Source organism: Molothrus aeneus, chromosome 3 (genome assembly GCF_037042795.1).
Source record: "Molothrus aeneus isolate 106 chromosome 3, BPBGC_Maene_1.0, whole genome shotgun sequence".
In the NCBI taxonomy this organism is placed as follows: domain Eukaryota; kingdom Metazoa; phylum Chordata; class Aves; order Passeriformes; family Icteridae; genus Molothrus; species Molothrus aeneus.
Window position 1 is genome coordinate 25,804,464 of NC_089648.1, and position 12,462 is coordinate 25,816,925.

The window sequence follows — 12,462 nt, forward strand, 5'->3', positions numbered from 1 at the left end:
CCTCCCTGAAGGTGCTGTCCCTTATCACCACAGAATGCATCTCGTAAATTGACCATGGTATTAAAGATACATTTGATCTTCCCCTCCCTGAACAGTCCTGGGAAAGAGAGAGAATTAATAACTAAAGTAAACTCTAGAGGACAGGCCATTTTTTCCTTTCATATTCAAGATGGGGAGCTCATTTGCCAGAAATTATAGTATAGACAACTTCAAGAACTGAAGCTGTGAGGGAGCTGTAAGAATCATTCAGTCTTGCTTGCTTCAGCTTCCTAATGCAGCAGCAAGATCCCTGTTTTTCTGAGCACTGACCTGTGCTGAAACCCACCAACCTGTCTGTGCAGAGGACAGGACAGGTTCTTGAGTGGCACTCAGATGTGAATTCTCCCGTTGCCAAAGCACCTTCAGGCCCTGCTGGCCAAGAGAGCCAGAGATTTTCACTGTTAATCAACTACAACCATATCCATGTAGGCAGAGCCAACAGGAGTCTGGCCAATGAGCTAGATGTGAAATAATTAAAATTTACTGAGTGGTTTAGATTTAGTCAGTTTGAATGCTTTTCTTGTCTGATTTTTGAAGGCAAGTTGTTTATCCAAGTGAAGTGCTTTAAGATACAGCAAGGAGCATTGACATCAGCAGAGATCAATGAAGGATGAAGAGGTCTATTTAATCTAGGAAATGAGTGACTTGGGTCTTTGATCCTGTTGCATCCTCGTATTCCCAGAAGGTTAAATTTAGTCCTGCATACACAAATTCTGTTTGACTAAGTTTACTTAGGTTTTAAATATTTGTGGGTTTCTTTTGTTTAGGTTCTCTTGTATAACAAGAAAAAAAACCCAACTGTTACCACATAATTAGGCTGTTGCTGTGTAAGCATGTGTAGCTCCTTTCAGACTTGAGAGGAGAATATGCAAATTCAAACCCAAATGCATTTCTTTAAACTTTCATACTGTATAAAAGAAAAGGAAAACACCCTCTGACCCATTGTATACAAACCAGCCTCTGAAATGGCATGGGGGAAATGGCTCAAATTTGAATTAGCATGAAATAACTCTTGTTTGGCTCATGTTGCTGACATTACTTCCATTTTCCAGAAGTAAAGAAAACCTTGTGCAGCCTAATGCAAAGGCTTGCATTTGGTTCAAGATATAAAAATGTAAGGTAAGCCTTAGAGAGCATGAGGATAAGGCTGAAGTTTCTACCATGCTGAAAGACAAGATCAGGAAAAATTTTCATAATCCCTTGTCTAGGAATGTTAGTTGCTTTGGTGTAAAATAAACAAAAGTCAAAGCAAGAGGGTTTTTTTTTTATTATTATTTACATTTATCTTAACTGCAGCAAGCCATAGCAGGTGCTAGCATGAGATGAGCTTTGGCGCTTCTTGCCACAGACTCGCTTCACCGTGTGTCATCAACCACGAGTTTTAAAAGTGCCTGAATTGAAATATCCACTACGGCACAGAAAATAAAATCGAAAAAACAGGGAGAGGAAGGAAGTCCCATCAGGGAGGCAAAAGAACAGCCCTTGCTTCCTTGCACATCCCTCTGCCCCAAGCCGCCGCCACACTCCCTCTCCTCCGTGCGCGACCCGGGCCGAGCTCAGCCGGGCCGGAGCAGGGCGGCCCCGCACGCCTGCGATGGCTCCGGGGCCTCGCTCCAAGCCCGCACCGTCCTTGCGGCTTTTATTTTCGTAATTTTAAATTTATTATTTCAACACCCCCGCCTCGGCCTGAACGGGGGGCCCTCCAGGGGCCGGGTGCGGGGCAGTCCCCGCTTGCGGGAGCAGCGCTCGGTGCCGGGGCAGCCCCGCAGCCGCCGGGCAGGTGCTGCGGCGGGCCTCGGACCGCACCGGCGGGGAGAAACCACTTCTGAGGGAAAAAAAAAAAAAAAAAGTTAAAAAAAATAAGAAAGTTCAATAACCAAAAACTTAAATAACTAAAAAATAAGACGGCAGCGGAGGGGCCGGTGCCCGTGTGCGGGAGCCCGGAGCGGGGCCGGCGGGGCGGAGCGGCCCCGCTGACCCCCGGCCGGGCCGGTGCCGGGGGCGGGGAGCCCGGGGCGCCCCGGCGGCCCCCATTGGCGGGCGCGGCGGCGGCGGCGGGGCCGGGCCGTGCGGGCCGGGTCCCGGGCGGAGGGGGCCGGCCCTGCCCCCGCGGCCGGCGGCTGCCCAAGGTTTAAAGTGAGAACTTTCTGCGGGCGGCGCCGAGCTGCAGAGCCCCGCCGCCGCGTCGCTCCTGTCCCGCCGCAGCAGCCGCCGCTACCACCGCCTCCCCCGGGCGGGCCGTACAATCCTCGGCAGTGTCCTGAGACTGTACGCCCGCCTCGGGGGCGACCCGGCCGAACCGGACCCCGCTCCCCGCCCGCCGGCGCCCGCGGAGCCCCGCGTCCCGCGGGCAGGTGCTGAGCGCGCCCCGGCCCGGGAGGCGGCGCAGGAGCCGGCAGCAGCCGCCGGGATGACAGCTGACAAGGAGAAGAAAAGGTGAGGGGCCGCGGGCGAGGCGCCGGGCTGCTCGGGCCGCTGTGTCCTCCTTCTGCGGCTGCCCCCTTGGGCCGCGGGACTCCCCGCTCCGGGGGCACTGCCGGCGGGACGGCGCGGCCTCGCCTCCCCCCGCCACCGCTCCTGTGCGAGGGCTCGACCCGGAGCCTTTGCGGGGACCGGCTGCGGCGCGAGTGAGTGTGAGTGAGTTAGTTCGCCCAGCCCGGGCGGGGAGAGGGGCCGGGGAGCAGCGCCGCGCCCGTTCGCGGTAACCCGCGCTCCGTCCGGGCCGCCGCCGAGCCGGGGAGCGCCTGCCCGGGGAGCTGCCCCCGCCGGCGGCACCGCGGCCCAGAGCGCGCCCGGCCCCGGCCCGGCGGAGGCGGCCCCGGCCGTGCCGGCTGCGGGCAGGTGCACCTGGCAGGCAGGGCCAGCCGGCCGGTGTGCGGCCACTGCCGTGTACGCCGTGGCAGGGCTTGCTATCAGCCAGGGCAGAGGTAGTAGGAAACTATTTTTCAATTAAAGATAGTTGTACTGTTTTTCAGTTGAAGGTAGCAGCACTCTTAGTAAAACGTGTTTTATAACTAAAGTCGCGTGGATGAAATTGCCAGGCTGTGTAAATATTTCGACACCTCCTCTCTCCAGTCCGAGGCGCTGGCCGCGGTGCATCTCCCGCGGTTCACGGGGCTCCTCAGCTGTCAGCGGGTTTTCCCGGAGGGCCGAGAGCTCCAGGAGTGCCCAGCGCCTCGTTTGCTGCTGCCCTTTGCGAGAGATGTAAAGCTAGCCATTCCCACACTGCCAGAGCGACCCTGCCAGAGGGGATCAAAGTAACGCACTGGTAGTTTTGTAGCTCATCAAAGAGTGTTTTCTTGTTGGTTCTTGAGAACAAACGTCAAAATAAAACTCAGCGGTCCATAACACAGATGTTACAGGTGGAGATTAAGAGAAGAATTATCTACTTGTTGCTCCAAAGCTATAAACAATTCCTATGGGTGCGAGAGGGCACGGACATGGGGAAAAGTAAGCAAGTGAATAAAGGTCTATGAAGTCTTGTGAAAGGATATGTATTCAGTCTGTTTTCTACAGCAGGCAGGATCCGTCGATTATCAGCACAGGTTACTGTTCTGGCCATAGATTCTCTTTATAAGCAATGTGGTTTATAGACTAAGAATTTTATGTTGTTATTTGTCGTGTGTACTATCCGGTTACCATGCATTAAACTTTAAACCCTGGGTTTTTGTTTGTGTAATAGCTCCTTTTTTATTGAGTCACCCTATGACGATGTAGTAGGGGAGGTATAGCAGTGTAAATCATACCTTTTCCCTGTAGTTCTGTTTTCCTCAGTTTATCAGAAACTAACGTATTAAGGTTAAACTGTTGCTTCAAGTGTATTTTGTTCTAGGTAGAGTGCAGAGTACAAAATATACGTACGTTTTGTGTCTTTGGTTGAAAAAGTAAAAAATATAGTACAGTACAATGTAGTTAAAAATGTGTTAGTTTATGAGGCAAGAGGATGAAATAGTGTGTATATTGGAAATACACTGCATTCATTGTATCACCTCTTTTTAACGGGGCACTCTTAATCTCTTCAGTTTTAACCTCTTCCTTTCAAGCAGAGTGAGGGATTGAGCGCTGTCTAATCTTGCAGGACAGCACACTGAAGTGGTTTGGGGAAATACTCTTCAGATACTACACAGGCTTCACAAGACTGAAGTCTGAACCCTGATCCTGACTCCCTCACTGCTTTTAAATATTGTGACATTCAATGACAATTTTTCTGTTTCTCTCAGAAGTAGGCTAGTTGTTATCTGGTTCATGGGATTGTTGCGTAAATTAATGTTTGTGGAAGAACTGGGAGAGTGTCATAAGAGGGATTTCAGATAGCTGGTTTGTGCCTCTCTGTCAGTGTGCTGTGGACATCCCTACTGGGGATGTACCCTATGTAGCCTGTTGAAACAAGATAGTTTTGCTCTCTTAATTTTCCAGTACTGTTATAGAGTAGGTTTATTGCCTTGAGTTGGACAGTTAGTGTATTGTTTGCTTGATCTCTATCCAGATATGCAACTAGGATCTCTAACCTTACTTGCTAATAGCATTTATAAATCACTTTCACGGAGAAAAGGTGGGGCAGTGTTACCAGATTTCCAGGCAGCTCTGAAACTATGTTGAGGAGCAGATCTCTTACTGTTAAACAAATGTTCTAAGGAAGATAATCTTTGATTCTCTTAATGGTCCCTTTAAGTTGAAGAACATCCTCAGGTCCTCATTTGAAGCTCTGTTTGCTAGCAGAAAAGAGCAGTTGCTTTATTTGGAACAAATGTTATGGCACTTTCAGTAGGCTGATTTAAAGTTAGTCCAAGATTCAGAGCTGAAATTAATATGTTTATTCTTTTAACTTATTAAAAAAATCTACACAATATTAGATACTCTCTTAGAATGCCAGAGGGAGAGGAGGAATCAAAGGGCATAACACATTTTAGCGTATAATGAAAGCTAAGGGTAAAGTATCTGATCTGTACAGCTGTGCAGTACAACAACAATTAGTAGGTAAGTCCCAATGTAATTCGAGCAGTCTGATACAATATCTTGATGTGGTTTTTAATGATTTGCAAGACAGTTACTTTGTTAGGAGTGGATGTTGTGTTAAATGAACACTTCTGGATGGACGACAGTGTCTGAGAAAAGTTTGAAGCCAGGCTCAGGACAAGTCAAGTACCACTGAGAAGGATGCATCATTTGGCTTCACCTTTTCAGTTGTGTTGTTACTTGGGAAATTCTGTTTGTTTTCCAGTTGTATGAAAAATATACCAATTTTGCAGCTCAGGGTGTTTCTGTGCTAGTGTAATTACACAGTATGTTTTGTGACCATAACCATGTAATGTTAAATAAATCTGTTTAACTTCTTCTGGCCCAGATAGTAAAGAAATGGGATTGCCCCCATTAATTGTCTAGTTAATAGACTGCTTTCGTTTACCCTTTTACTTTGGGCTTTATTTGACATTGAGCCCCTCTAATGAGGTGCTTTGTGCCTCAAATTTTGCTGACCTTTTTCCTTCAGGAGAGTGGTTTTGCCAAGCTGAGGTCACTCTTGGCTGTTCCTCCTCAGGATGAGGAAACTGTCCTGACGGCACAGCTCTCCAGAGCTCAGGTAGTTGCTCGCTTGTAATGGATATAATTTGGATGTCAGGAAATGTGAGCATTTGGATGTGCCAAGGTGTTAAACTGCAGATTTCAAGAAACATACAAGTCTCAGTTTTGTTCTCCCCAGTACATTTTCTGTGTGTCACTATTGCCAGGTATACTCCCTGTTGCCTGTTATTCTGTGATGGTGGTGACAGATCGTCTTGTCCATTCTCTTGCCAACCCAAGTTTGTCCTTACACTCTTTTAAACCTCACTTTATGTACTTTAACTGATGGAGGTTAGAACACTTTCCTTTGCAGACTATTTCATAGATTACTCAGCTCCATAAAAATTTTTTTTTCAAGTTTTATTATTGCTCAACATCACCCCATGCATAGCCCACATATTTTAGTTACTTCTGTTTGCTTCTGTGTTCACATCTGCTCTTGCAGTTTTTCTTATTTGGAGTTATGAAAAAGAAATGTGATCTCCTGAATTCCTGGTGAACAATCTGTTGAAATTGGCTGTTTAGCACATATTTATGGTGTGTTAACATTAAGCAATTTGTATTTACGTTTCAGCACCACAAATTCAGACATTTCATAGCTTGCAGGACATCTTGAATGATCCTGGCCACTCATAGCCCTCCTACTTTGGCATTGCCCCTTCTGTTTCTGTACTCCCTGCCCCTTCTGATTTCTAGAGATGTCTGGCTTTTCTACCAGAGGGTGGCCCAAGGGTACAGGAATGAGGAGGGACAGGCTCACGCCTGCCCCCGGCTCTGCCTTTGCCTGCAGTGACATGGAGCAGAGGTTGGGCTGAGCTCTGGCTTGGTGACCTGGCCTGCTTGGGAACTGCTGTCTTCTGCTGCCCAGCTCCTGTGGTTTCATCTCCACAGAGCCAAAGTATTTCAGCTTGATGAAGACTGAAAGGCTTTTGCTGTGGGAATGGTGTGCAGTGTGAGTGCCTCCCAGTGTGCACCGTCCTCCCAAAGTGATCTGAGCATCTGGGAATTTGTGTTTCACAGCGTTGCTCCAAGGGCTTGCTCTGCTTGTGTTTAGTGCTTGGCCCTAGAGCAATTTAAAAATCTGTCAGCCCTTCATAAACACAATCTTTGTGTCATGCCCTTATCTCTGCATCTCTGTCACATTTATCTTGTGTGGGTCATTAAGAATGTCGTGCATGTTAGAGATACTTTGCTAATAACCAGTTTTGCATTTATGCTGCGAATTCAGGAGATCCATCGTGAGTATCAAAATGGATCTCTCTATATCTCTCTGTAATACTTTTAACTATGATGGATTCATAAACATCAAGTATTTTTGTTTTCAGGTTCCAAGCAGGAGCTCCTGTTAGGTGTGGTTTGAGCAGAACTCTTCAAGCATTAAACTTTTTGCTATTCTTAGGATAAACATTAGAGTAAGGAAATGAGCAATACAAAGGCAGATTGTATTTAAAAATAATTTAAATACTTGGAATGGTTTTATTCTGCTAAAGGTCTTTGTGAAATGCTATTGTGTTAATTACTCCAATATTCATAGTGACATGCATATCTTAATAGTTATAAATAGTTCTACTCCTAGTAACTGGCACAAGATGGACAGAGCCCTTCTCTTAAATGAAGAGAAGTGCAGGTATGAATATTACTGCATCTGGCAGGTTTTTTCTCATTTATCATTCTTGTGCTCAATTTGCTTAAAAGACAATATAATAAAGTAGTTATCTGGTGAGGATAAAACCTTGACTGCTTATATATAAAAAAAATAACTTCTTGCATTTACAGACCTGCTTTTTATGAGACACTTTCTGAAGTGTGTAAAATGGGTAACTATTTTATTATGCATTTGGAAAGTAGCTTAATAAAGTACAGTAGGCCAATTGGCTGATAAATAAGTAGTGTTCCAAAGTAGCTCACTTAATTATGTTCTTCTTGAGATCAAATCTATTTATGATTTTGTTTTTTTCCTCTGTGACTTCATTTAGGTCTAGAAAATTTTGCTGAAACAAAATCTGCCATAATAAATTTTGATTAAATGGGCATATTTGGGCCTGAAAACAGTTAGACATGTAATTTAATTTACTTGACTGTTATTACAAAGCATTTGGATTTGGATAGCATCTCTATTATGCTTCTCTGTCCATTGCTTTATGTGACACAGCAAATATTCAGTATTTATTTTATAGAAACTCATCAAATGTTTTGCCAGACAAGGAGCAAAGTTGCTTTAGTTGAATTTTTATGTCTGATCTTCAGTCAAAGAGGTGCCCTGGTCTTGACCCTTTCTCTGTGTGCTAATATGTGGAATCAGCAGTTTTCTTTGATTTAGGGGAATGTTTAGGGTGTTGCCTCCAAGAAGTTCGAAAAATGCAGAAACATTACACATACTTTGTGTTAGCCTATGGGTGGACAATTAATACTGGCTTATTGAAGCTTATAAACAAATTGTGTGCATTTGGGCAGGAGGAAAAAACACTTTTTTATTTTGTTTGTGCTCTCAAGTAGGACAAAACCAGGATAATACAGCTCCTCAGTGGTTTTTATTCCTAATGTAAATATGTTGAACCACCCCCCAAGTTACAAATGCTGCTTCGTTCTGCTGTGTATGTATTTATGCACTGATTTGATTTCAAACAAACATTAAGTAGCATTATTAAGTAGTGTTTTAATCTCAAGTATTTGTGGAGAATCTGTAGAACCAAAGTGACTGTTTGCTCAAAGAGATTTCAGCAGCATATTATGTTTCCAACGAGAAGTGTCTCTTAAACTCCGTCTTGCCTGTGCCTGGCTATTCCTCTAGTCCCTACTTCTTGAGCATCTCCCTAAATCCCAGCTCTGACCTGCATGAACAAAACCTCCAGGCCAGAATTTGGACAGACTGCAAAGTAGGACTTTGATGGAGAGAACAACCGGACTTTTATGGGATTTGGCTGGGATTTGTTTGCTTGTTTTTTTCATATATATGAGTGAACAGTGATGAGTGCAGGGTCCTACACTGCTCTCTGTTGCCTGCCTCATTCTTTAAACCCTCTCCCCAAACAAACAAAACAAAAAAAAAAAAAGTAACTCCTAGTTGTTTTCACCTCCTTCTACACAGCCCTGGCAGAACAGACGGCTGAAGCACAGAAACATCCCTTTATATTTGAATATTAAATATTGTGTGTATTGAACTACTTCTACAAATAACAATGCTTTTGCAATAACATTTTGGAGCTAGAAGAGTGTGAGCAGTCTCATTTTGTTTCGGGAAATTGTGTTATCTAAGGAAAAGCTAAAATTAGAAGTGATATGAGGAGGATTGTGCATGGCGACTTTTTTTGGGGGGGGTGGTGTGGTTTGGTTTTGGTTTTGTTTTTTTTTTAAACAGAGCAGCTCTCCTAATGGATGAATCATGTGGGTGTAACTTATGGCACTTGATAGCAGGCAGTCTGTCTGAAGGTATATGTGTAGTAACATTACTGGGATAATTTCAAAATTATTTGGAACTACCGAAACGTGAACTTAATCTATTGTAAATATTTGTTACTCATTGTCTAATATATCAAAATATATGTGGTTAGAGTTGAGCAAATGAAGGTAAGATATGTAGTGCAAATTTTCATCAATGGTACCAAGTGGTGGAAAAGCTGCAGATGCAGTTGGTAAATATTTTCTGTAAAAACAAATATTTTCTTGGAAAATAATTTTCCAGTGCACAAGGGAAACAAAAGCTAGTGTTCTAGTTTGAGCTAGACTAAAATGAAGGGACTGGGTTGTGAAATTGTCAAGACATTTGGAGACTGCTGAAACATTTTAGATTTGGGTTCCGTTTTATAAGGTTTCCTGTGTTGCACTATGTTATTAATTGAAAACCAGATGTTGTAAATTCGTTTGAATGAGACTTAAGTAATTATTAGTCTCTTGTTAATTTAAATATTTTTATTTTTTCTTTGTCTTTCTTTTCTGGTGTTAGACTTAATTGGGTTTTTTTCCAGATCTTTACTGTACTGAAGTCTACAACACACTGGTTTGGTGACTTGACCTCAATCAGATTCCTGTCTTCCTTTCAGGGGAAATCTTCAAATTTGTCTGCTAAACCAAAGTATTAGGTATTCTTTTTACAGTATTTACAAGGCCCTCATCACTTAAAGCCTTGAATTCAAAACAGCCCCAGTCTTTCAAAAACTGCAATTGCTTAGACAAGTTACCAGGTCTGATGAAAATATTTAGTCCTCTTTGGCTTGGGTTAGGCAGGAAGTGTGACTTGGCAATGACAAAGGTCTTCTCTAGCTTTGGTTATGTGAACAGCTTTTTAAAGACTGTAGTATAATTGAGAACCTAGCAATGAAGGCTCGCCATAACCCCTCACTGGCTCCTGACGCAACAGACAAGAAAGTCAAAATATGGGAGAGATGAAAACAGCATGTTTACAGAATTTCTAACTTGCTCTCAAGGGACTGATAATTTCAGAGCCGTGTTCTCGAAAACCTGCCTGCATATGCTGAGAGATAGACATGTTTGCCTTTCCCAGGAAAGCTATTGCTTTAAGTAGCAGATATAATAATATCTTGAAATATAGTCATCCCAGGTGATATCAACCTTTGGCCTAGTACACGTGTTTTCTTTACATAGTCAGCTTCTGAATCCCTTATATATCTAGTATTTAGTACACAGAAGGTGGTTTGCTGAATGGTTTCAGTTTAAGAACCCAGTTCAGTGGCCTGAGTAAGTTGCATGAAATCTTAAAAATGTGCCCTATTCTTCTCTTCTTAAAAGGGAAAACTGATGGTCATTTGTGGTGTCAGAGGACTTATGAACTTTTTTTTAATCTGCATGGGAAAATATCCATTAAGGGCTCATAATTTTGGTGCAAGTTGTCTTATGGTGTTCAAAAATTACTGTATAATTTTTTTAACTTTAGATCTATTCATGCTCTAGTAAGATAAATATTTGCTTAGGTAATAAGCTGAAGCAAGTATGAAGTGGGATGGTTATTAGGCAGCTTTTATAAAGGTGGTGGAAGTATACTTTAAAGAACATTCCTTGTATTTTGTTTCACCCTTAGCATATCTAAGGTATTTGCTGCCATAAAAAGGTGCTTAAACTGCTTAAGCTTGTGGTATCACAGCTGTAGTCATTTGCACTTGCATTTGTATGATAAACTACAAAGCAATCCTATTCAGGCATTGTGTTTGGGACATTCTCTGGCTGCTGTTGGTCTTCAGGCCCTGTCTGTTCATTCACAATTGTATCACCCTCTCTGCCAGTAAATTCGAGGTATTATTGGGTGCTTATTGTCAAAATACTTCAAAGATCTTTCAGACGTTAAGAAACCACCCCCTCTGTATTTCTACACTTGTAAATGGGGAATGTTGCTAGGAATGTGCCCAGCTTTTAGCTGTCTGTGCAATTTGTATCCAAAAGTCGTTGCAAATAGCAAAGTATCTTCTGAGATGATAAGCATTGTTGCTCCTGGTTAGATTTTTGTGTGGCATTATGATGAAATAAACTCGTTAGCTGATGGCAATGACACTGTCTTCAGACTCTCAGGTATTTATGGTGAGTATTGACTTAAAGCTGATAGGAAGTTTGCTTAGAACAAAAATGCCTTTTGAGTGATCTGTGGAATGTCAGCGTCATACGTGGATGTGTGAGAAGAAATTCAGCATTAAATGGCTTTATCGTGCCACTACTCCTTAGGCAGTTTTTCTCTGGAATACAAATCCAGTGACCAGTTAGAACTATACTACGCTCCAGGTTATTTTTTTTTTTTAAGGTCTCAGTTGCCTCCCCTGTGTTTCATAACCTGTGAGAGAAGATTGCAAGTTGGTGAAAGTGCTTTTGGTATTTTCCTATAGTTTTTGCCAGATGATTCTTCTGGAAAAGCTGCATTTGTCTAATTCAGTGAAGGTGGAGAGCCTTTGGGAAGGGGTAAGCATTTTGGAATAGCCTCTACATATTGCCTTCAGCATATGGTCTTGGAAGAACAGCGAGGCTTTGCCTACTGCTGGCTTTTTCTGTTCCTCCTCTGTCGCAAAGGAAAACCATGACGAATGTGGCTCTCGGTTTACTGCTTCCAGTTATCCCCATATTGATCTGGGAGACAGTTCCTGTTGTCCTGTAAGGTTGTCTTGCATATTGAAGAGTGCAGAGAGTTTGAGTTGGGCAGTTCTTGCACATGGGATGGCTGAGTTTTGCTTGCAGAGCAGGAAACCAATGCCTCAAGACAGATAATTACGCTTGTTCTTAACAAAACTGTGTTATTTATGCTTTTTAGGGAAGGTATACATTTGGCGGTGTTGACCACCTTCATTGCGTAATGCAGCACTTTTCCATGCGTGGTTAGGTGGAAGATGTCACATTTCACTGAGGGAGCATAGCTTGCTTCAGCTGCGGGTGGGCTGGTTTTGTGCTGCAGCTGTAAGATTATCAGTTTGTGTTAATAAATCTGGTTCTTGGGTTTTCTCCCCTGTGAATGATTTGAAGGATGTGTTTATTGCCATTACTAATCAGAGGGACATTTTTATAGGAACATCCTTTCTGTGCTCAAGTTGCCTCAATGCTTCTACTGGCTTTTTTACGTAACAGCAAAGCCGTATTATGTTCCCAGTGATTCACAAAAGGGGACTATCCCGTTCTCTTAGGCATGTGCTGGCTTGAAAATGAAATAGAAGCCAGTGCAGATATCTTCAGGGAAACTTTATGCTGGTGTTTCGAAACAGCCATTATTTCCCATTTAGGAAAAACCAACCCCCCAACCCTACTTTTGTTTGTCAGCTGCATGACTGGCCCGAACAAAGACTCTGGCATGGGGAGCTGGGCCAAAGCGCAGTGAAGCTGAATAAAATAATGTTTTAGATTCTGTTTCTTGAGCTTGTTCACCACTCTCAGTAG

General features: G+C 43.4%; 1 protein-coding gene across 1 annotated transcript in view; it reads left to right on the forward strand.

Annotated features, from left to right (window-relative positions):
* Positions 1-2,204: 2,204 nt before the first annotated feature.
* Positions 2,205-12,462, forward strand: part of EPAS1 (endothelial PAS domain protein 1) — a 77,572-nt gene continuing 67,314 nt past the window's right edge. Inside the window, exon 1 of the mRNA XM_066546513.1 lies at positions 2,205-2,475. Coding sequence (XP_066402610.1) covers positions 2,450-2,475 — 26 coding nt within the window. The 5' untranslated portion in view covers positions 2,205-2,449. The remainder of the gene's footprint in view (positions 2,476-12,462) is intronic.